A 23,863-nucleotide genomic window follows, 5' to 3' on the forward strand; every position below is an offset into this window, starting at 1 on the left:
GAGATCATCCACAATGTACCATATGTCTGTAAAGCCAACTTGGCTTTTGGTCCCTCGAGTTACAGTCTAGTAAATTACGCTCCGGTCACGCGCCGTTCATTACCTGTTTTCTGCCTGACCCTGTGAGACACACGCGTGGGTGTGAGTTGGTGAAATGCCACATGTGAGGGAAATGACTAGTGAGCAGGTAACAGCTGAGCACAGCTTTGTTTTTCATCTGTCCAGCCGAGCTCGGGCCAGGTGAAAACCCGGTTTAGAAAAGAAACCCATTTCCTGCAAGAAACACAGAGCAAATGGCATGAGATAAAAAAGCAGACATTCCTTCTCCCCAGATGAGATGAGGCCACGTTTATTTAGTTCTGCGAGCGGCGCTCGTGAGGATTTGATGAGGCAGGGAGCAGACATCTCCTTCTCTCCTAGGTTTCCAGATGCATTCGTGACCTTCAGTGCCTTCCGGAACAAGTTCCCTGAAGTGTCTGGGTATTGTCACTGTGCTGACAGTCAAGGGCGGGAACTGGCTGAGACAGGTAAGCGCACCTCAGGCAAACCGAGGGGGGTGGGTGAGAGGCACCTCCCAAACCCGAAAGCCTGAATATCATCACCTGCCAAGCAGAAAGAGCAATGTCTGGCTGCTCCCCGGCTAAGCCGCACACTTTGCAAATGCTCATCTCCGGTGCCTTGAACACAGCTGCTGGCCCATATGGAGCCTCTGTGTGCACTGGAAAGAGGCGCCCCGCTCTGGGCAGATGCAGCTCCCAACCTGGAGAGTGGAGGACAGGATGGCTTTCCTCTTAGCAGTGCTCCTTTGTGCCGTGAACAACCTGCACAACCGTACAGGGCAGCCTTGACTCTGGACACTATTAAAACCTTGATCAAACCCAATGCCTACGATGCCCAGGAAGGCTCTGGGCCTCCTGAGGTCTGTTTGAACAGCAGAGTCAGGACTGGCCTTTCGGAACGAACCCGTCCCTTGAAACGCTTCTGCCTTTGCTCAGGTCTCGAGCTGTTGCTTGACGAAATTTATGACACCATCTTTGCTGGCCTGGACCTTGCTTCCACCTTCACTGAAACCACCCTGTACCGGATATTGCAGAGACGGTTCCTAGCGGTTCAGCTCCTCATCTCTGGCCGCTTCCGATGTAAGTAATAAGCCGACAGCAGACGTGCGTGTTTCTGCTTGGAAGAAACCACTGGGTTTTAAAGTTGCTGTGGTCTCTGTGGCTGTTTTGCCCAAGTGGGTGCAAGGATCTAAAACCAGGGCGGGTTTTTTTTTTTTTTTTTAATGCTTATTTCTTTATTTTGAGAGAGAGAGAGAGAGAGCGAGCGTGCGCACAAGCAGGGGAGGGGCAGAGAGAGAGGGGGAGAGAGAATCTCAAGCAGGCTCCGCGCTGTGAGCGCAGAGCCGGGCACGGGGCTCAAACTCACGACCTGAGCCGGAATCAAGAGTCGGCTGCTTAACCGGCCGAGCCACCCAGGCGCCCTGAGCATTTACAACGTTGTGAAAGCACACAGAGTGCGTGCTGGAAAGACCACAGCCCTGTTCACACGCTGTCCTCTCCTTTTCCCGCGTGGCTCTGCCCTAGGCCCCACAAAATGCGAAATGGAGCGGTTCACAGCGACCAGCTTTGGTCACCCCTACGTTCCCAGCTGCCGCCGGAGCGGGGACTACGAGGCGGTGCAGTGCCAGCGGGCAGGGCCGTGCTGGTGTGTGGACGCCCAAGGAGAGGAGATCCACGGAACTCGGCGGCAAGGGGAGCGGCCATCGTGTGGTGGGTTGCCTCTCGACAGCCTCCTCTTTTGCTCCCGTCGGGTCGCATTACTTTAACTGTTTCTCCAGACCAGCCGCTCCAGAACCCGTGAGTTCCGCTGCCTCCTGAGCGTACCCAGAGGCCCTTCGAGCCCACCACGGTGGAAAACCCACTTATCGCCATTAACTTCCGACGTGTTTCTCATCCTGTGTCAGACGTGGTCTGTTCTTCCTCAGCGAGCCCAGGGGATATTGTGGGGCCTCACAGGTGAAGGAAAAACAGAATTTTGTTTACTTGTGCCACGAGAGAAGCAGCGCAAAGCAGGGTAGGGTCAATTCGAGCTTGTGAAAGCGTATGAAGAGGAGACATTCGGGAAGGCTTCATGGAAGAGGTGATGCTTGGTTAGAGTCTTCTAAGATAACGACGTTTTCTGAAGGAGGAAAGTAAGGAGAGGTGTTCTCTATCTATAGAGCAGGGAAGTATAAGGACTTAAATGATAGGCATTGCTCTGGTACTGGGCACCAAATCTTCAAGAAGAGTAGAGAAATAAATTGCTGGGTGTGGTCAGGGTGGGGCTCTGCACTACAGGACTGGGGGAAAATGGCGGGGATGAGACGGTGAGGTCTTTCGTACGGAAGCAAAGGCTTGGGGACTTCTTCCTGGAGGCCAGGTGGTGACGTTGAGGGGTTTTACGCTGCAGAGTTCCATGGTGGGTTCTGTGTGTAAGAAAGACCACCCGGGCACTTTGAAGGAGAGCTTGAAATCGGTGTTAGACTGCAGGCCACGGGGCCAATTCGAAGGTCATTGCAATGTCCTGAAGAGAGATAAGGGGACTATATTACTTTCCTGGAGCCGCTGTGACGAATGAGCACAAATTCAGGGGCTTAGAACAATAGTTCTGGAGCCTAGAAGTCCAAAGTCAAAGTGTCACCAGGCTCACGTTCCCTCTCTGAAGGCTCCAGGGCAGAATCCTTCCTGGCCTTTTTCCTGGCTTGCGACAGTTGCCGACAATCTTTGGCATTCCTTAGTTTGTGGCAACGTGGCCCCAAATTCTGCCTCTGTCGTCACATGGCTGTCTTCCCTCTGCGTCTGCCTCTGTGTCTCTTCCCCTCTTCCTACGACGACACCGGTAATATAAACTTAAGAGCCCGCTCTACCCTAGTGTGACCTCGCCTTAACTAATTATGTCTCCAATGACCCTATTTCCGAATAAGGTCACGTTCTGAGGTTTCCAGGAAGGATGTGCATTTTGAGGAGACCCGATTCAACCTGGTACAGGGACCAACATTAAGTAGCAGCAGTGGTCTGGGGAGAAGGGTGTGGGCTTGAGAAATGTCACAAGTCCCTCCAGTGAGGCCATTCCATTTTACCACTGAGACCCTGAAGGGAGTTAGGGGTGAGGGGGGATGGAGAAATCCAGGAGCGCTCGTAGGCTTCCCACTTGGGTGAGCTGGATGGATCCCGCAAGGTCTCAGTGAAGGAGGAGGGCAGGTCTTTTTATAGCCTTGACACAGGTGAGCATTCATGTTCATTCAATAATTCCTGTTAAGTCACTGATTTCTTCAGCTTCACATTTTGAGTACTCTGCTCGGTGTTTGGTCGTACTCAGTCTGCTAAGCGTGAGAATCTAGACGAAGAAAAATTCCAAGCGCTGCCCTGAGGGTATTTATGATTACATTGTCGTTGTCTTAAAACCTAGAGAGTATGGTGCCCTCCAGTTTCCAGGTGGACACAAAGAACTACGGTTTTCCAAATGAAAACCAGAATGCTACCAAACACGTGCATCATATATTTTTATTTTTTCTTCCCTGGCGTATCAGTCCTATTTCCGTGGAAACGAATGCCACATGGAACTGAGATGTGCATTTTTTTCTTTTTGCCCTGGTAACACGACATAACAAATGAACGGAAGGGATCTACTCTCCACGTAGAAACAGAAAAAGCACAGCAGTGAACTTTATTTCTTCCATACCTTCCGGTAATACCTTCCATTCAAGGAGGCCATGCCTGGTTGAGGAATGTGTTACGGGTTCTGATGTTGCCAGTATGTTTTCTCTCTCCGACCGCAAGTTCCAGTTCTTTCTCTGTTGCCTGGTGACAGAGGGAAATTGGCTGACTTCCTTTTTGGCATCCGCGTGAGCCGAAGGAAAAGAATTAAGTTGGCGGTGGGTGGGTGGGTGGGTGGTTGAGAAGGACTGCTGAGATTTATGGCTTTACGGAGAAACGTGGAGCCTAGTTCATTCCACCCGTGTGACGGAGACCCTTGGAATTTGAATTGAAGGTCTTTTTTCTTAATGTGATTACTGTCCGCTAGAATATTCAGACGGAATGACCTGACCAGGCATGGAGTTGACTGAGTTGATCACCCTTTAATTAATAATTTCAAGGAAAGATCAGGAAGGCTAGAAAAATGTGCTAAGTGTTTTGCTGCACAGACATTACTATATTTATTATATTATGGAAAATATATTTCCTATAGTATGTTATAATATTAGATATTACAACCTAGGAAATGTTTCTTATTATAGGAAATACTAATGGCATTTAAAGTATGGTTCTTATCTTCAAAGAGACTATCAATTAGTTAGCCTAGACAAGCCTACCCACAAGGAGGGACTAGGCAGCCGCACGGAGAGCAAATAATGAAGCATTAAAGTCCATTAAAAATTCCAACAAGAGAATGCTGGAAAAAATTTTTTTTCATTAAAAACAAATGGGAAATAGGGTTCCTGGGTGGCTCAGTCGGTTAAACGACCGACTTCAAATCGGGTCATGATCTCGCCGGTGGTGGGTTCGAGCCCCGCGTCGGGCTCCGTGCTGACAGCTCGGAGCCTGGAGCCTGCTTCGGATTCTGTGTCTCCCTCTCTCTCTACCCCTCTCCCACTCACACTCTGTCTCTCTTATCTCTCAAAAATAAGTAAACATTAAAAATATGTTTAAAAAAATAAAAATGAAAACAAATAGGAATTTGTTGGTGTGTGAGTTCCCGAGGGCTGCCGTCACAAATGACCACAAACTCGGTGGCTTAATCCGATAGAAATTTATCCCCTCCCAGTCTGGAGGCCAGACATCCATAACTGAGGTGTTAGCAGGGCTAGGCTCTCTCTGAAAGCTCTAGAGAAGGATCCATCTTTGTTCTGTCCAGTTTCCAGGGGCTTCCAGCGACCTTGGCTTTCTTTGGCTTTTGGTATTCTTTTTGGCATTCTTTTGGCATTCCGCCCCCATCTTCACATGGCCGTCTTATGAGGACATCCATCATTGGAGTTAGGGCTCGCCCCGGTTCAGTGTGACTTCATTTTAACCGACAGCACCGGCAAAGACCCTACTTTCAAATGATGTCATGTTCTGAGGTTCTCAGTGGACATGAACATTGGGCTTGAGGAGGAAGGGAGGACACCATTCAGCCCAGTACATTTGGTGCATGCATTTGGTCAGCTTTTCCGAAAGTGGGCGGGCACCGACGAGCCTTGCCTCACAAGGGGGTCACCCTCCCGTGAAAGGTGGGAAGGGAAGTCACGTCAACTGGAACATTCATTCCCCCAAACGGCCGCCACAGACACTGCTTGGGGGAAAGAAAAAATGAATAAAAAGGCAGGGAAGAAAGAGGTACAAAACGTAGGTGTTCTTGATTGAACTGTTGGCCATCTTACTTCGAGAAGGATCTGGGGGGTTGTCTCAGGAGAACTTGTTGATGTTAAAACCATTTCTCCCGTTTGCTCTGTCTTGTGCAGCTGAAGACCAATCCTGCGCCTCTGAGAGGAGGCAGGCCCTGTCCAGACTACACTTTGGGCCCTCGGGCTATTTCAGCCAGCACGGCTTGTTCTTGGCTCCTGAGGGAAGACCGGTCTCCCAGAGAGTAGCCAGATTCGCCACATCCTGCCCGCCCTTGGTGAAGGAGCTCTTTGTGGACTCTGGGATTCTCCACCCGATGGGAGAAGGGCAGGGTAAACAGTTTTCTGCCTCAGAAACTCTCCTCAGAGAAGCCATTGGAGCGATTTTTCCCTCCCGAGAGCTGGCTCGCCTTGCCCTTCAGTTTACCGTGGACCCAAAGCGACTCCAGCAAAACCTCTTTGGAGGGAAATTTTTGGTGAATGTTGGCCAGTTCAACTTGTCTGGAGCCCTTGGCACAAAAGGCACATTTAACTTCAGTCAATTTTTCCAGCAGTTTGGTCTCCCGGGCTTCCAGAACGGAGGGACCGACCTAGCTGCCAAGGCTTTCTCCTTGGGACTGGATTCAAATCCTGCCACAGAACCCCCCGAAGCCTCTGTGAAGGGAGCTGCTAGGAACAGGCCGATGGTGGGCAGCTTTGGCTTTGAGATCAACTTACAAGAGAACCAGAACGCCCTGACATTCCTTGCGTCTCTCCTGGAGCTTCCAGAATTCCCTCTCTTCTTGCAGCATGCCATTTCTGTGCCAGAAGACATAGCGAAGGACTTAGGTGACGTGATGGAAATGGTGCTCAGCTCCCAGGCCTGCGGGCAGATGCCGGGCGGCCTTTTCGTCCCATTGTGCTCGGCGGAAGGAGGCTACGAGGACGTGCAGTGCTTTGCCGGGGACTGCTGGTGTGTGGATTCCCGGGGCAAAGAACTTTCTGGCTCCAGGGTTAGAGGCAGACGCCCCCGGTGCCCCACAGAGTGTGAGAAGCAGAGGGCCCGCATGCAAACCCTCGAGGGCAGCCAGCCCGCGGGGTCCAGCCTGTTGGTCCCTTCTTGCACCAGCGAGGGGCACTTCCTCCCCGTCCAGTGCTTCGGCTCTGAGTGTTACTGCGTTGACCCTGAGGGTCAGCCTATTCCTGGAACTCGAAGCGTACTTGGAGAACCCAAGCAATGTGAGTCTGTTGCGTATTCAGTCCGCAAACCCCGATTCGTGGGGCCCCGACTCAGTGCATTACGGAAAAAGTGAATTCTGTTGTCGCGTAAGCCCCAACTTCTGCAGCGGCGAAAACTGCCACTTAACGTAAAGATTGTCCAGAAGCGGGTCGATACTGTTAACCATTCCCGGGGTTGAATAGGGAGACTCGTTTGGCTTTTTAGGGGCTGCCCCATAGGTTTCTGCAGAGCAGACAACAGTCTCGACAGTGCCGTTTCAGTGACGGGGATGCACTCTGTCTAGATGTTATTTACAGATTTGAGGCTGATGGGATTTCTGTGGCCGTATAAGGTTTCAGATGGGGCTTGGACCGTCAGGGGTTTGCATCTTGGCCTCGTGGGCTCCCCGCACTTCTTTAGCTGACATACCTCCTCCTTGTTCCTCCCAGGCCCCACCGCCTGTCAGTTACAGGCCGAGCAGGCCTTTCTGCGCACAGTGCGAGCGCTGGGCTCTGACTCCAGCCTGCTGCCCACCTTCGCCAGCATCTACATCCCGCAGTGCGGCACCGGTGGGCAGTGGAGGCCCGTGCAATGCGATGGGCCCCCAGAGCAGGCCTTCGAGTGGTACGAACGATGGGCAGCTCAGAACAACGGTGGCCAGGAGCTGACCCCTGCCGAGCTGCTCATGAAGATCATGAGCTATAAAGAAGCAGCTTCCAGAAGCTTTCGTCTCTTTATTCAGAGTCTGTATGAGGCCGGCCAACAGGGCATCTTCCCAGGGCTGGCGAGATACCCTTCTTTCCCAGACGTCCCGCTGGCAGTGATGGAAGGGAACCTGACCCAGCCTGGAGGGAACATCCTCCTGGACCCCTACGTCTTTTGGCAGATCCTGAATGGCCAGCTCAGCCGATACCCAGGGCCCTACTCAGACTTCAGCACTCCTCAGGCACACCTTGACCTGCGGAGCTGCTGGTGTGTGAATGAGGCTGGTCAAGAACTGGAAAGCACCCGGACAGAGCCAAGCAAGGTCCCAGCATGTGAGTTACACCCCGTGGAGAGCTGAGTTTGTGCCTTTATAAAAAAGATGTCTGGTAGGCGTGTACTGAGTGTCTGAGCTGCAGTGGAGTTCAGATACGGACAGGTATATGTCCCTTCAGTGCTCGAGGCACCCGGATGCATTAGTCGGCTCGGGCTGCTGCAAGAGTACCGTAGACTAGGAGGCTTAGCCAACAGGCATTTCCCATAGCTCTGGGGGGGTGGAAGTCCAAGATCAAGGTGCTGGCCGATTGCGTTCCTGCTGAGAGCTGTCTTCCTGCATTACAGAAGGAACTGTGTATTCACATGGCAGAGAGAAAGTGCTCTTTTTATGAAGACACTAATCCCATCCAGAGGGCCCCACCCTCATGACCTCTTTGAAACCTAATCACCTCCCAAGGGTCCCACCTCCAAGTACCATCACTTTAGGGGTTAGGGCTTCAATACAATACATTTGGGGGAGAGGGGGGATGCGAACGTTCAGACCAGAACGCCAACGCTCGTAGAAAAGAAGTGACTTCCCCACATCCACACAGTTGGGTGTTGGCGAAGTTAATGTAGTTCATGTTTTTAAAACGTTTATTTATTTTTGAGAGAGAGAGAAACAGAGCATGAGCAGGGGAGGGGCAGAGAAAGAGGGAGACGAAGAATCCAAAGCAGGCTTCAGGTTCTGAGCTGTCAGTGCAGAGCCTGACGCAGGGTTTGAACTCGCGAGCTGTGAGATCACGACCTGAGCCGAAAGTCTGACGCTTAACCGACTGAGCCACCCAGGCGCCCCAATGTAGTTCATTTTTATTTTTATTTAAAATCTTTTTTTTACATTTATTTATTTTTGAGAGACACAGAGACACAGAGCATGAGTGGGGGAGGGGCAGAGAGTGAGAAGAGACACGGAATCTGAAGCAGGCTCCAGGCTCTGAGCCATCAGCACAGAGCCCGACGCGGGGCTCGAACTCAGGAACCGTGAGATCGTGACCTGAGCCGAAGTCGGACGCTCAACCGACTGAGCCACTGAGGCACCCCAATGTAGTTCATTTTTAATGTTCATATGATCAATTCTTTAAATCAGTGCCTCAGATTTTAATTGGATGTCGTCTGTGTGCAAAGCATGATCTCAGGACCGATGAAGCCTGTCACGTGGGTATGACCTGGCTCTTGCCCACTATGGCTAACACTTGAGTAATCTCTCCTAAATTAGGTGCACCGCCATTGGATTGACCAACACGGATTATGATGCTCCTTACAAAGACACTGCTAGGTCCTCCAGACCTCACGAGGTGCCTTTACTTCACTTGAGGGGTTTCGTTATAGGACTAATTGGAGAACAGCTGAAGGAGGTCTGTAAGTTCGGCTCTGTGGCAGGTGGACCTAGAGGAAAGCTGTGGTGTATGAGGCAGATGCAAAATGAGGCTGACTCTGTCCGAACTTCAAATGGCTCATTACCAAGTGGCCACACCAGCAGCTGGAAAGAACAAGACGGATTCAGCACTGTTATTATCAAATGAGAACCTCTCTAGCCAGCAGTTGCTAGGTATTACAGGTAACAGTACAGCTGTTCAAGCCCAAAGACACCTCTCAATCCATTCTTTGCAATGTTCAACATCGTCCACGCCTTTCTGGCTAACGCTGAAATTAATCAGACGATGTTGACATTAGCCAGAGCGTAGGCTTGAGCAGAAAGTGGGTTTTTAGGATGTTGGATCATAGCAACACGTGGCGAGACCAGGAGTATCCTGTTCGAACACCTGGGAGGACCCCCCCCCCCCCCCCGCCCGCCCCTGCCCTCCACGACTGGGATTCTCCACTGAAGTGTCAGGTCCCAGCAACAGGCTGACCCCTCCCAAGTCACACACAGATGTCGGCATGCCTATTGTATAAAAAGTCTTACTCAGATTTTGAGAGTCTCTATACCAATGGTCACGCCTATACAGGTACATTCCTATAATTTCAGATGCTTCATAAATTTAGTCCTCTTTGCATCCAATTTTTGTGCCCGATTGCTGAGGCCAAAAGCACCTTGTAACGTTAGTAGCTAGGTTTGCTCACCTTGGCCTGAGTGCTGGGCAAAGCATCAAAACTGGGCTGAGAATATGCTGGCCTTTGCAATGAGTCCCAAGGGGTGTGGAGGGTAGACCAAGATACGAGATAAACCGCCGGGAAGCAAAGATTAGAACGTCCACCCGTATGCCGTGTTGGTTCTTTTCCTTCTAAAGTCCTATTTTTGGTTTTGCAATTACATGTTATGAACAGCTGAAGAAAAATGTACCTAGTGTATTAATACAGTTGTATGTGTATTTCGCTTTACAAATACAGAAATACGCATTTTGGGGGCACATGTTCAAACTCTTGTTGATAGGGAGTATTAAAAGGGTGTGGCGACCATGGGCTCCGAGCCTTGATATCCCCGGCGTGGTTCAGTAGCATTAACATCACTTCGGGGAGCTGTGAGAAATTTGGAATCTTTGACCCCACCTGCTGAATCTATGCCTGCGTCTCTACAAGCCCCCAGGGGGCTCCGATGCTCCCTAAAGCCCGAGGAAGGACTGGTCTCGAGGCCAGGGTGCTAGTTCTACCAGAGTCTTGAGCCCTGTTTCCACTACCTACCCCTCTGTGGCCACAGTCACACTGTTGGTTTCATCTGTGAATTTGAGTTAGGATGGATAACTACCTCCAAGGTCGTTGTGAGAATCGCACAAGGCAATCGATGTGAAGTGCCAGGTCTGGTACATAGAAAGTCCTTCATAGATAGCTGTATTAGTACAACGGACAGTGAGTAATACAGTGACCAGTAGCCAGTGACCAGTGACCGTAAGCAGGGGGGATGACACCTGCCTCCAGGGGCATGAGGTCAGGTCCTGTCCATAGTATAATCTCTGGACGCTTTGGAATTTCGCTCTCTTTATTCAATATGCAATTATGGACAACTGCTGTATACACTGTGCTGTATGATGGGAAGACAGTCATGAGAAAGGTGTGGTGTCTACTCGGAGGGGCTCAGGAACCGGTCGGGGGAAACTGACATGTCACCATGTCATGGAGGATGCCCAGAGACTGGAGCTAACTCCCTGGCTGGGAAACTGGGTAAAGATTGGCATGGCCTCAGCTTCTGGATTGCGAAGGTTGTTTGCCCAGCTTAAAAAGGGGGCCGGGCCCTTCCTGACGGGGGAAATAGCATGTTCGAGGTTAGGGCCGCTGAAAAGGGTCTGCTTTGTTGGGAATGGGGTGGTGGGGGTAGGTCAGTGTGTTAGGAAGGGAGGGGACTTGGGAGGGAGTGATGGGAGAAGCTACAGGTACATTTGGGCCAGATTTTAAAAGGTCTTACATGTCAAAAAGAAAAAAAAAACAGTCATATATCCAGTTACAGAATATTCATACTTTTTTGGAAGAAATGGATAGCAAGCGTAGATTTTCAAATGGGAGTTTTTGTTTCAGCTATTCTCAATCCCTGGGATTGACAGAAGAGATTATTTGATCAGCAACACCCACAGAAAGCAATAATGTCTTCACATCCCAGAAGCCAAGGGTTTCTGCTGATTCTGGGCTCTCAAAAGAACCCAATGAACACATTTCCTGTTGAAGTCACAAAGTGACCGGTTGAAATAAATATGGCCAGTGTGGTTTTTGTTAATAGTGACAATTTCAAGGACAACATGGGCCAGACACTGTGCTGAGTATTTCAGATGCAGCACCTCATAGAATAATTTTAAAGACCCTCTGAGGGAGATGCCCCAATCATCCCCTTTTCACAGATCACAAGACTGAAGCTCAGGAAGAGTTAAGCACATCATCCAAAATTACACAGCTGATAAGTGATCAAGCTGACATTTCAATCCAGAAGTCTTTGAGAGCCATGCTCTTTTCTCTTTAAAAGAGTATCTCTCTACTGACCTATAATGCCTCCTTTCAACCTTTGAAATCCATCCATCCATCTATCCATCCATCCATCCATCCATCCATCCATCCATCCATCCATCCATTTATCTACTCCCCCATCCACCCATCCATCCATCCATCCACCCATCCATCCATCCATCCATCCATCCATCCATCCATCCCTCCATCCATCCATTTATCTACTCCCCCATCCATCCACCCATCCATCCATCCATCCATCCATCCATCCATTTATCTACTCATCCATCCATTCATCCATCCATCCATCCATCCATCCATTTATCCATCCATCCATCCATCCATCCATCCATCCATCCATCCATCCATTTATCTACTCCCCCATCCATCCATCCATCCATCCATCCATCCACCCATCCATCCATCCATCCATCCATCCATCCATCCATCCACCCATCCATCCATCCCTGTGCATCCTTCCATAGGAGGCAGCTAGTCCAGATCTCTGGTTCTAGAGTTATACTGACTAGATGAGAAATCTGAATCAACTACTTGCTAGCTAGGATGGAGCCTACGTGACTTTAAGTTTAAGTGATATGACTTCTCCATGCCTCAGTTTCTCATCTCTAACACACAGATAAGAATAGTATCTTATTGGGCTGTTGTATAGATTAAATTGGACCGTCTGTGTACATGTGCTTAGTACAATGGCTGGTGTGGAGTAGACATTAGCTATTGCTCACCTTCTTACACAGTAGGTTCTCCATAAATGTTGAGTGAAACGAAACACAAGGAACATTCCAGGCCATAAAAAGAGCTGGGTGAAGGAAACAGCTAGGGCAGAAATGTGTGCATGCGTGTATGCACACGCGCCTCTGGGGGGGGTCAAAGCGTTCAGCCACGATGTCTTTATTCCCCTAGGTCCTGGCTCTTGTGAGGAGGTGAAGTCTCGTGTCCTGCAGTTCATTAAGGAAACAGAAGACATCGTCTTGGCTTCCAACAGTTCCTGGTTCCCTCTGGGGGAGAGTTTCCTAGCAGCCAAAGGAATCCTGCTGACTGATGAGGAGCTCTCCCTTCCTCAGCTCTCTCCCTCCCGGGCCACCTTCTCAGAGAAGTTTCTGAGCGGGGGCGATTACGCCATTCGTCTGGCAGCTCAGTCCAGTGAGTCTCCTGTGCTTCTGGCTTCTTGGGCCATCTTGTTGGGGAAGCAAGGGCTTGAGTTCGTGGCTCTTCAGTCCTCAGAACTTTGGCCTTGGTTTTCCCAGGCTGGTGGGTCCCTGGGAAAGAAAAGGCAAGGTGGGTTTGTGTCCCAGGCAAAGCTAGAACGGTGCACCCCTCTCCACTGTATTCCCGAATCCGCCGGCACAGCCACTTGGGCGCGGGTCCCCATGCCGCATACTGCAGATGGTGCCCACAGCCCAGCAGGCAGCCACACGTACTTGCTAGAACGTGAGGGACCCCCACCCGAAATGCTCGTGGCCTGTTCCGAAGCTTCCCTCCACTTCCACTGGGGACAAAGGAGAGGAACATTTATTACCAAGAAATGAGTGGGTTTCGGGCACCTTCCACGTGTGGTCTCAGCTAAATCTGACGGGGGGTCCAGAGAGCAGGGCTTACTGCCTGCATGTGACAGAGATACGCTCGGAGGGCCGACAGCGCTCTAGCCCGTGATGGCGGCTCAACATTACTTGAAACCCACCCCTGGCCGGGCGCTGCCTGTGCTGAGTAGACGGCCGGCCCTTTGCATGTCATGCTCCAGCGCTTCTACGAGAACAGCGCTGCAGTCACCATCCAGGGTGCTTCTCAGGCCCAAGTTCACCTGCCCCAGCTGACCCAGCTCACAACCTGCGGAGCGTGGATGGTTTGGACCGTGAGCCTCTGTCCCCTGCCCAGCCGATCCCTGGTGCCCAGAGCCTGCGTCTGGCTGGTCCCGGACCCCCTGCCCTTCCTCCACCGCCCGCAGCCTCGCTGGAGGGAGGGTCCGACGGCTCCCCCAGGTCTCTCTCTGACCCCACCCCAACTGGGCAGGGGCAGAAGGTTCCTGTCCTCCCAGCATCCCGGGCTCCCTGCTCCCGGTCAGAAGATCTCAGCACATTCCCCACCTGGGATTTTCTGGGTTCGGGTCGCACCACAGCAAAGCCGTGCTCCCCGTGATGACATCTGTGCCGAGACGAGAGTCCCCCATCCTGCAGGCCAGGGCCCCCCTGCTTCTCCCTTCAGGGATGTCTGCTGCCCCCTGGGGACGGGGGCTCAGGTGTTTTTGTTCTCTGCACCCCAGTGGGACTCGCCCAAGTGCCATCTTTGGTTCCTGCCCCTCTTCCACGCCAGTTGTCTCTTCTGGAAGATGAGGCACCGTGTCTCACTCATCGTTATGCCCCCTGTCTGGGCACAGTGCCTGACAGACCGCGGGAGCCTGCTAAATGTTGCTAAACAGTCCTTCTTGCTTCTTCCATCACCTCTTTCTTTCTCCTCCGTCTCCTCCCCTCCCCCATGCCCAGACACTTCTTGTCTCTGTTCCTCGGGGACTTGGGGATTTCTGCTTTTGGCAAGAAACCGGGTTTTTGTTTTTCAATTTTGTCCCTGGACAGACTTGATGTAATCAGATGGATACGTGGGGTTGATGTTCCTGCAGTTGTGGCCCCTGGTTAGAGAAGGGGAGAAAAAGTCATTGGCGCCATAGAAATTTCGTTATTGAATGGTGAGCTGGCTGAACTTGACTTCAGAAGTCAAGTTAAGGAAGTCACCACCCCCCCACCCCTCCCCCCACCCCCGCAGCAACACGCTCTGATTTTGCATGTCTGAGGCGGTAGTGAAAAGAGGAAGGGTCTGTAGGGAAGGAGCAAGGGTGCACTTTTTTCTCGAATCCCTCGAGATGAGAAGAGGTGTCTCTACTCTTGCACAGGCGAGGAAGCTCTTCGTGTGTAGCCCTCCTGTCCTGGAGAGTCTGGGGATTGAAAGCCCAGGACAGACAGAGATGAAGGGTCATGGAGTGTCTTGGGCCAACAGGACACGGCAGTCGTGTCCTCGGGTCCAAGGAGGGTGAGGGAGAGACGCGGGAGTCATTTTTACCCAGCTGCTCTTGGCATGAGCTCGGTGCTCAAGTTCTCGTGATCTAAATGTCACACTTACTCTGTGGGGTGTTAGAGCCAATTCATCAATGGGGAAACTGAGGCTCAAAGAGGTTGGGGAGCTCATTCATGACCCCGAAGATCACTCACGATAACCAAGAGGGGCTGTGCCAGGATTCAGGCAGAGGCTCATTGGCTCCCGAGCCCCATCCTGTGCACCAGGCCGCTTTCTGGGGTCCTGGTCTCCTGAGGGGATCTGACCGTGGGCTGCTGGGGTCCCCCCTGGGGAGCCGTGAGCCCGTCTCTGAGAGGAGCAAGTTGGGTGATGTGACCCTGTGTCACCCACAACCCCGCACCCCACAAGCCCACCCTGAGCGCCAGCAGGAAGGGAGAGGAGGTGGAGGGGGTCAGACCTGAGAAGGGGTCCAGGGGACAGTTCCTGGCTGCTCAGGAGGGAAATGGCGCTGGGGGGCAAATCGCACTGAGGAGGGAGTGCTGGGAGACCCAGGCCCGCTAGCGACCGTCTCACCCCCCGCCCGCCCTCCCACCCCTCCCATGCCTGCATTTCTTCTTTTCCACTCGACAAATATTTCTTTCTTTTTTTTTTAAAAAAAAAACTTAAATTCAAGTTAGTTTACGTACAGTGTAATAATGGCTTCAGGAGTAGAACCCAGGTGATTCCTCTCTTACATATGACACTCAGTGCTCATCCCAGAAAGTGCCCTCCTTAATGTCTGTCGCCCATTTACCCCACCCGCCCCCACCTCTATCAGCCCTCAGTTTGTTCTCTGCATTTAAGAGTCTCTTGTGGTTTGCCTCCGTCTGGCTTTTTATCTTAGGTTTCCTTCCCTTCCCCTATGTTCATCTGTTTTGTTTCTTAAATTCCACATATGAGTGAAATCCTGTGATATCTGTCTTTCTCTGACTGACTGATTTCGCTTAGCATGATACACTCTGGTTCCATCCACGTTGTTGCAAATGGCAAGATTTCATTCTTTTTGATGGCTGAGTAATATTCCACTGTATATATAAACCCATCTTTATCCATTCATCAGTCGGGGGATATTTGGACTCTTTCCATAGTCTGGCTGCTGTCGATAGTGCTGCTATAAACATTGGGGTGCTTGTGCCCCTTTGACTCAGCATTGTTGTATCCTTGGGATAAATTCCTGGTAGTGCAATTGCTGGGTGGGTAGGGTAGTTCTATTTTTAATTTTTGGGGGAACCTCCATACTCTTCTCCAGAGCGGCTGCACCAGTTTGCATTCCCACCACCAGTGCAAAAGAGGTCCCCTTTCTCCGCATCCTCGCCAACATCTGTTGTTTCCTGAGCTTCAACAAATATTTCTCGAGTGCTTTCTATGAGGCAGACACAGCTCTGCACACAAAATGAGCACAAATCTTTGCACTAAAGGGCTTAAGCGCTGGCATGGAGGGGACAAAGCAAACACATACAATGTCTAGTATGTCAGTAGTGGAGAGTGCGGTGAGGGACAGCCAGGCAGGGCAGGGGACGCCGAGCACGGAGGACGGGCACAGTCTGATGGCAGGGTGACCGTCGGCGAGTCATTTCGCCTGCCCCACCGAGCCCGTCCCGCACCCTGGGGTGACAGTGCAGACGACCTGGGCTGTTGTGAAGACCGGACCCGATTTTGTGGGGAACAAAGCCTTCGAGGGGCCGGAGCACTGAATTGTGAGAGCGTGGTGGGTGTCACCCCCTGACCTCTCGTGTTCAGAGTCACTCCGTCCACTTCCCGGCCGTGGGGCTGGGGTAAGCTACGTGATCCACCTGTTCTGTCCCCATCAGATGGGGTGATGTGACCTCTCGTAGAGGGTTGCCATGAGGATTCATCAGCTAAAACCTATATTCGGATTGTGCCTGCGATTGTAGGACATGTTGAATAAGTGCTGTCTATGGGTCTCCCCTTTCATGGGCCAGAGGACGTCTCACCGACCTAAACGGCCTCATATGAAAGTGACTTGAAAGAGGCCAGCAGCGATTCCTTCAGACTGCAGCCTACATCTATCTATCTATCTATCTATCTATCTATCTATCTATCTATCTATCTATCTTTCTTTCTTTCTATCTATCTATCTATCTATCTATCTATCTATCTATCTTTCTATCTTTCTATGTATCTATCTTTCTATCTATCTATCTATCTATCTGAGAGAGAGAGAGAGAGAGAGAGAGAGAGAACGCATGCTCTTAAGTAAGCTCCTCCCCCAGCATGTGGAGCCCACCTTGGGGCTCGATCTCACGAACGCTGAGATCATGACCCGAGCCGAAATCAAGAGTCAGATGCTTAACCAACTGGGCCACCCCAGGCACCCCTACATTTTTATTTTTGAAGGGCAGCCTGATGAGTGCCTCTCCACTGTTTAAGGGACCTCTGTCCTATTTTGGGAGGCACTGTTTGTCACATCAGTAAGAAGGCCTCCTCACGTTGGAGCAAGAATGTGCGTGGGGCTTGTCAGCGGCTGAGCCCACACTGCTGAGGCTTTTCCAGCCTGCCGGCTCACGTTTCTGCTCCCCTCTCTCCTGACTCCAGCCCTTGACTTCTATCAAAGACGCGCCTTTCTCCGGGGAGATGATTCCACGCGAGCATCCGCCCTTCTGCGGCCCGGCCCTTACGTGCCCCAGTGCGACGCGTGGGGACGTTGGGAGCCTGTGCAATGCCACGCCAGGACTGGTGAGCGGATGGACACCGTGAGGGGTGGAGTGACACCCTCCTTTTCATTTAGAGGAAAGGGTTTTGCACTGGGGACAGTGAGCTGGACTCTGGGCCCCTCTGGCAGCTGGTGACAAATCCCTTAGTTTCTCTGGACTTTGGTTTGTGCCATTTGTACGATGGAAGTTGTGACCTGCCAGCCTGAAGGTCAAGTGTGTGGTTGCTGGGGGGATTGGGGTGTGTGATTGTGCACATGGTGGGCAGGGGGGACAGATGGGAACCTGCTGGCCCTGCTGTGAGTGCACAGAAGGAGAGTTTTGCGCGAGACCCCTGGGGGCGAGTCCCCCAGCGCACTTCCTGAACCTCTGACCCGCGGCTCTTTCCCAGGGTACTGCTGGTGTGTGGACAGGAGGGGAGAGTACGTCCCTGCCTCGCTGACTGCCCGCTCCTCCCAGATCCCCCAGTGTAAGTGAAGCCCGAGGAACTGTCCCGCCTGACCCTGTGTATAGTCGCTGTCATGTTTTTTCTAGGCTGGTCCAGCCCGTTGTCACCCCACCTTGAGGATGCTCGTGGGTCAGCCCCCAAGCACCCACAGACCAGCCCCCGAAGGCAGCCAGGCCATGCTTTCCCGCATTCCCAAGCCTGGGCGACTCTCATGATCTTGGTCCTTCGTGTTCTGTGCACCTAGCTTCCTAGGTGCAGAGAGTCCCCAGTGACGGTGAAAGAGCCCGGGGTCCCCTTCCTCCCACCTGCTCCCGGGCATTTTCATTCACTCTTGCAGTTTTGACAACTGTCTCACACTTGCCCTATGGACCGACCTCTCCGCATGTGGGTCTCTGTCCCTGAACCGTGGCCTGATCCTCCTCTGAGGCTCCCTCTGTCTGTGCAGGACACCTCCTTCTACCCTGACTCAAGCTTCTGACCCCCACCCCCCAGGCCCATCTGGGCTCCCCGCTCTCCCACGGCCAGTCTGTTAAGAACTCCCCTCCTCTTCCTCAGGCCCCACCGCCTGTGAGGCATCTCGAACCAGTGGGCTGCTTTCCAGTTGGAAACAGGCTGGGTCCCAGGGAAACCCATCTCCAAAAGACCTGTTCATCCCAACCTGCCTAGAGGTAAGGCTCTGAGGGCACAGGGATGGTTTGAGGAGGGCAGCCAGAGCTTTCTCATGTACACTGGGGATGATTTTTCTAGTTCTCAGTACACTTGTTTTACTTAAAAACTCCTAGGTCGTTCTTTACCCTGACAGACCCTGGCTGTGTGACCTTGGGCAATTTGCTTACCTTCTCTGTGCTCCAGTTTGCTTTATTTTATCCTAAGATTGGGCCACGCTTTTATCCTGCCTAGTGCTAGTGCTAGGATTGTTCGGAGGTCCCAAGGAAATATTTTCCATTTCTTTGCAGAATAATCTGCATGTCTATAAGTAGGTGACATACTTACCCTAAAGTCATCCTGGCCACATTGTATGGCCAGTATATCTGTTTCTTCATATAAATGGGAGGCATTAGAATGTTACCTGCTTTACGTTGCTGGATGGCTGCAGAACTGATGTAAAAAGCCCCCAAAGGAAGGATTCTTGCTGGAGTCTTAACCACTTACATGCCGAGTGATGGCAATCTCTGCTCGGCCCCTAGAAGTTTCTGAAAGCGAGATGACTACAAATCACTGAGCAAAAGTTTCCTTATTATTATTCTTTATTATTGTTGCTGTTTGGAACTGTGACTATGGACCCCAGTTATTACTGATTTTTGTAGAGAAATTGGCCTCTTTAGCCTTTTATCTTGGCTAACAACCCCTGATTGCTGGAATAGAAGTCTGTTCCATTGTCCTGGGTACCGGCCTCTGTTGGCACAGAGGGTGAGGTGGAGACCACAGTTTCTGACAGAGGGAAAAGTGATTCTGAGCAGGCTGTGATCAGGTGGTCTCCCGGCCTGCCTCCTGTGGAGGCCCCAGGTGCTAGGGAACAGGACCCAAGCCTTCCACAGCCCAAACTGGGTAGCTGTGCCTTTGACCCAAGTCCCTGGGAAAGGTTAAGTTAACGACTAGAATGTTCTCAATTTTTTTATTAATGCCACGCATTTTATTTATTTAATTTAATTAATTAGTTAATTAATTTCATATGAAATTTATTGTTAAATTGGTTTCCATACAACACCCCGGGCTCATCCCAACAGGTGCCCTCCTCAGTATCCATCACCCACCCTCCCCTCCCTCCCACTCCCATCAACCATCAGTTTATTCTCAGTTTTTGAGAGTCTCTATGTTTTGGCTCCCTCCCTCTCTTTTTTTTTCCTTCCCCTCCCCCATGGTCTTCTGTTAAGTTTCTCAGGATCCACATAAGAGTGAAAACATATGTATGACTTATTTCACTTTCTCTGTAAGACTTATTTCACTTAGCATCACACTCTCCAGTTCCATCCATGTTGCTACAAAAGGCCATATTTCGTTCTTTCTCATTGCCACGTAGTACTCCATTGTGTATATAAACCACAGTTTCTTTATCCATCCATCAGTTGGTGGACATTTAGGCTCTTTCCATAATTTGGCTGCTGTTGAAAGTGCTGCTATAAACATTGGGGTACAAGTGCCCCTATGCATCAGTACTCCTGTATCCCTTAGGTAAATTCCTAGCAGTGCTACTGCTGGGTCATAGGGTAGGTCCATTTTTAATTTTTTGAGGAACCTCCACACTGTTTTCCAGAGCGGCTGCACCAGTTTGCATTCCCACCAACAGTGCAAGAGGGTTCCCGTTTCTCCACATCCTTTCCAGCATCTATACTCTCCTAATTTGTTCATTTTGGCCACTCTGACTGGCATGAGGTGATATCTGAGTGTGGTTTTGATTTGTATTTCCCTGATGAGGAGCGACGTTGAGCATCTTTTCATGTGCCTATTGGCCATCTGGATGTCTTCTTTAGAGAAGTGTCTATTCATGTTTTCTGCCCATTTCTTCACTGGATATTTGTTTTTCGGGTGTGGAGTTTGGTGAGTTCTTCATAGATTTTGGATACTAGCCCTTTGTCCGATATGTCATTTGCAAATATCTTTTCCCATTCCGTCGGTTGCCTTTTAGTTTTGTTGATTGTTTCCTTTGCAGTGCAGAAGCTTTTTATCTTCATGAGGTCCCAATAGTTCATTTTTGCTTTTAATTCCTTTGCCTTTGGAGATGTGTCAAGTAAGAAATTTCTGCGGCTGAGGTCAGAGAGGTTTTTTCCTGCTTTCTTCTCTAGGGTTTTGATGGTTTCCCGTCTCGCTAGAAAGTTCTCAATTTGAAGCCTTTGTCCCATAACATTTTCTCAAACCTTTCACTTGGCTTCGAATCTTACCTGTTTGGATTATAAGCCATGTAACCAGGGGCGTATCATCTGATTTCTCTGGGCCTCTCTGGGTAGAATGGGGACAGCAGGGTCCCTGCCTCCTAGGGACGCAGTGACACCCTGGGAGTGGGGGTGATTTGCACAGAGTGGCCCTTGTGGTCATGTTCCCTGTGAATGTCGAGTGTTATTACTGTCATTTCTTGCCTGTGAACAAGGCACAGCAGAGTATGATGTGAAAAGCAGCCAACAGAAGCTCAGGGAAACTGACAGGTAGCTTGGGGCCGCTGGTTTTCTCCAGCACCCCTGCTTCCTCTTAGGGTTTTCCATTACAGATGCAGGAGATGTAACACTTTCTACCACCAAGAGTTCCTAGAAGGAGTGTGTGTAAACATCAGTCTAGTCCTGCCTCTTTTTTTTTTAGCGGGGAAACTGAGGCCCCACTGGCCTTGCTCTGTGTTCCCCAGGTGGTCCCAGGACAGTCTGGGAGAGACGGGCCTGGCCAGAAAGGTCTGGGTAGCTGCCTTCTACTGATCCCCTCATGGTCTGTTACAGGTGCCAAAGGTTCCCTTCCTTCTAGGGATGCGTGCTGAAAATCATTTCTGGAACTGGGGGGAGCTTGGTTCAGGACAGTGGCTGGGCTTTGGGGCCGGATGGGTTTAGACCCAGCCCGGCCCCACCATTCTCTCCCTATGGGACGTTGCTCTGTCACCTCCCCTCTCTGAGCCTCAGTTTCCCCCACCCGAAAATGAGAACGCTGTGGGCCTGGCCTCATGGGGTTGTGGTAGCCATCAATTAAGGAGCGGATGAAAAGGGTCTGGACCAGGATAGCGTCTTCTCCGCCTCGCCTCTCTCTGTTTGGCGAAACCGTCCCCGGTGGTTTCGGCAAGGGACATTCTGGACATCTGCCCACCGACCCGTGGGCTGCAAAAGCGTCTTCCCTGGGGTGAAGACATGAGCTCGGCTTTGTCTCAGACAGGAGAGTTTGCCAGGCTGCAGGAGTCGGAGGCCGGCGCCTGGTGTGTGGACCCAGCCTCAGGAGCGGGCCTGCCTCTGGCCACCAACAGCAGCGCCCCGTGTGAGTAGCTGCCCCTCCCCCTGCCCCAACCCCGCCAGGAGCGCTGGCTCCAGCTCCCCGCTCTGCTGCTTCCAGAGCTGTGGGAGCCTCTGGCCTCCCTGGGCCTCAGTTTTCCCATCTGTAAAATAGGGGCAGTAGGCCCTCGCCTCCGTGGGTTATTGAGGAAGACACGCGTGGCAGGGAATGGGCTGTGCTTTGTAACCAAGACGTGCAAACCGGCCCTGGTCCCCATCAAAGTGGCGCTGAGGCCACAACCAGCCCCTGCCTCGCCCCTCGCCACCCCCCACCCCGCCTCAGCCCCGCAGCCTGGGTTCCACGCCGAAGTCACCAGGGTGTCCCCCGAGTGCCAATCAATGTGCTCTGCCTCCTCCAGGGTCCTCGGGGCCCAGGCTCCTCCCCGTGGCCCATCGGCCCCTGCGTGTCGGGCTCCCGCTCCTCTCTTTGCTTTTCTTGTCTCGTCATCTCTCGCGCTCAGGACCCCGGTGTTGTAAACTACAGCCAGACTTTTCAAGAAGGCGGACGCTGGCTTCCCTCTGGCCCTTCGCGTGTGTTCTGCTTCAGTCCCCTCCCCACCCCCGCTTCCTACACGGATCACGTGTCAGTCCCTCCAGGACGCCTTCGTGGCCTCCCTTCCAGAGCTGAGCGCCGTGCCTTTCTGCGCGTTCCCAAACTGCCCTGCGCATGGCCTGTGGTCCCCCCATCACTCTCAGCCACAATCCCTCCCTCCCTCCCTCCCTAAATCTCCTTAAAGACACGAAGTTCCTGGAGGGCAGAGAGAGTGTGTGCGTGTGTGTGTGTGTGTGTGTGTGTGTGTGTGCGCGCACTTGTAGGGGAGTCTGGATTTGGGCGGGGTGCCGTCTTTGGCCTGTCCTAGTCCAGCACCCCAGACTCTGGAGGGCCCTGCAGGTGGGTGTGACAGGTGGCGGTGGGTAGAGGCACCTCTGTGGGCCACGGGCCCATTTGGCTTGTCTTTGTGTCCAGGCCCGAGACTCTGTGACGTGCTCCCGAGTGGAGTCCTCCCCAGGAGAGCCAGCTCGGGCTCTACCCCAGCCTGCAGCGCAGAGGACGGACGATCTTCCCCCGTGCGCTGCGACCCGGCCCAGGGCAGCTGCTGGTGTGTCCTTGCCACCGGAGAGGAGGTGCCCGGGACCCGCGAGGCCGGGCGCCAGCCAGCCTGCGAAAGTAAGCAGTGACCCCCGAGGGGCTCCCCTGGGCTGCTGGGTGGGTATGCCACTCATCTCTTCCCTTACCCAGGCTGGGGAGGACTCTCGAGGCACCGGGACAAGGCAGGTGGGAGGGGGAGACGGGGAAGGGCTGGAGGGATGTGGTTTCAGCTGATTCCCATGACGCCAACACTCGTGCCTACGAGTGGATGGGTGTATCCCCCTCTCTAAACAGCACCAGGCTGGGGCGCCGGGGTGGCTCCGTCGGTCAAGCGTCCGTCTTGGGCTCAGGTCGTGATCTCACGGTCTGTGGGTTCGAGCCCCACGTCAGGCTCTGTGCTGGCAGCTCGGAGCCTGGAGCCTGCTTTGGATCCTGTGTCTCCCTCTCTCTCTCTGCCCCTCCCCTGCTCACGCTCTGTCTCTCTCTCTCAAAAATAAATAAACATTACAAAAAAACCCGGGGCGCCTGGGTGGCTCAGTCGGTTAAGCGTCCTCCTTCGGCTCAGGTCATGATCTCACGGTCCGTGAGTTTCAGCCCCATGTCGGGCTCTGTGCTGACAGCTCGGAGCCTGGAGCCTGCTTTGGATTCTGCGTCTCCCTCTCTCTCTGCCCCTCCCCTGGTCTCGTGCTCTATCTGTCTCTCTCTCTCAAAATAAATAAACATTAAAAAAATATTTGAAAAAATAAACAGCACCAGGCTAAGGGGAAGTGTGGCCCTTGCCTGCTAGGGTAGCGGTTAGTTTCAAAGAACCTGTGCCCAAGTCCTGGCCCTGTGTCTCTAGACTTCCATTTCTTCATCTATAAAAGGAGGATGAAAATGCCACGGCTGCCGACTTCATAGGCTTGTTTTGAGGAAGGTAAATTAAGTGTCAATCATGACAGAGTTTCCCAGGCTCTACAATTCGTGGTAGATACCAGACATCACGGGTGTAGGAAGCTTACCCTTGTAATACCCCAAGAGCTGTTTCCTTGCTCTGAAAGGGCTAATTCACATCCTGAAATTCCCAGTGCAGGCGATGATGTGTTCTTGTTGATAACAATCATTGTCATCCTCATCATCAGGACTCACATTGATGACTATTCGTCTGTCATGTGCCAGTAACTCCTCTAAGCTCTTTCTGTCCCTTA

General features: G+C 52.0%; 1 protein-coding gene across 1 annotated transcript in view; it reads left to right on the forward strand.

The window, feature by feature from the left end:
• Positions 1-643: 643 nt before the first annotated feature.
• Positions 644-23,863, forward strand: part of TG (thyroglobulin) — a 242,962-nt gene continuing 219,742 nt past the window's right edge. The window contains exons 1-10 of the mRNA XM_019459811.2: positions 644-1,139; positions 1,584-1,769; positions 5,480-6,577; positions 7,007-7,594; positions 12,366-12,605; positions 17,064-17,204; positions 17,571-17,648; positions 18,183-18,295; positions 21,470-21,572; positions 22,554-22,754. Coding sequence (XP_019315356.2) covers positions 701-1,139; positions 1,584-1,769; positions 5,480-6,577; positions 7,007-7,594; positions 12,366-12,605; positions 17,064-17,204; positions 17,571-17,648; positions 18,183-18,295; positions 21,470-21,572; positions 22,554-22,754 — 3,187 coding nt within the window. The 5' untranslated portion in view covers positions 644-700. The remainder of the gene's footprint in view (positions 1,140-1,583; positions 1,770-5,479; positions 6,578-7,006; positions 7,595-12,365; positions 12,606-17,063; positions 17,205-17,570; positions 17,649-18,182; positions 18,296-21,469; positions 21,573-22,553; positions 22,755-23,863) is intronic.

Source organism: Panthera pardus, unplaced genomic scaffold (assembly GCF_024362965.1).
Source record: "Panthera pardus isolate Hobbes unplaced genomic scaffold, ASM2436296v1 HiC_scaffold_7, whole genome shotgun sequence".
Taxonomy (NCBI): Eukaryota; Metazoa; Chordata; class Mammalia; order Carnivora; family Felidae; genus Panthera; species Panthera pardus.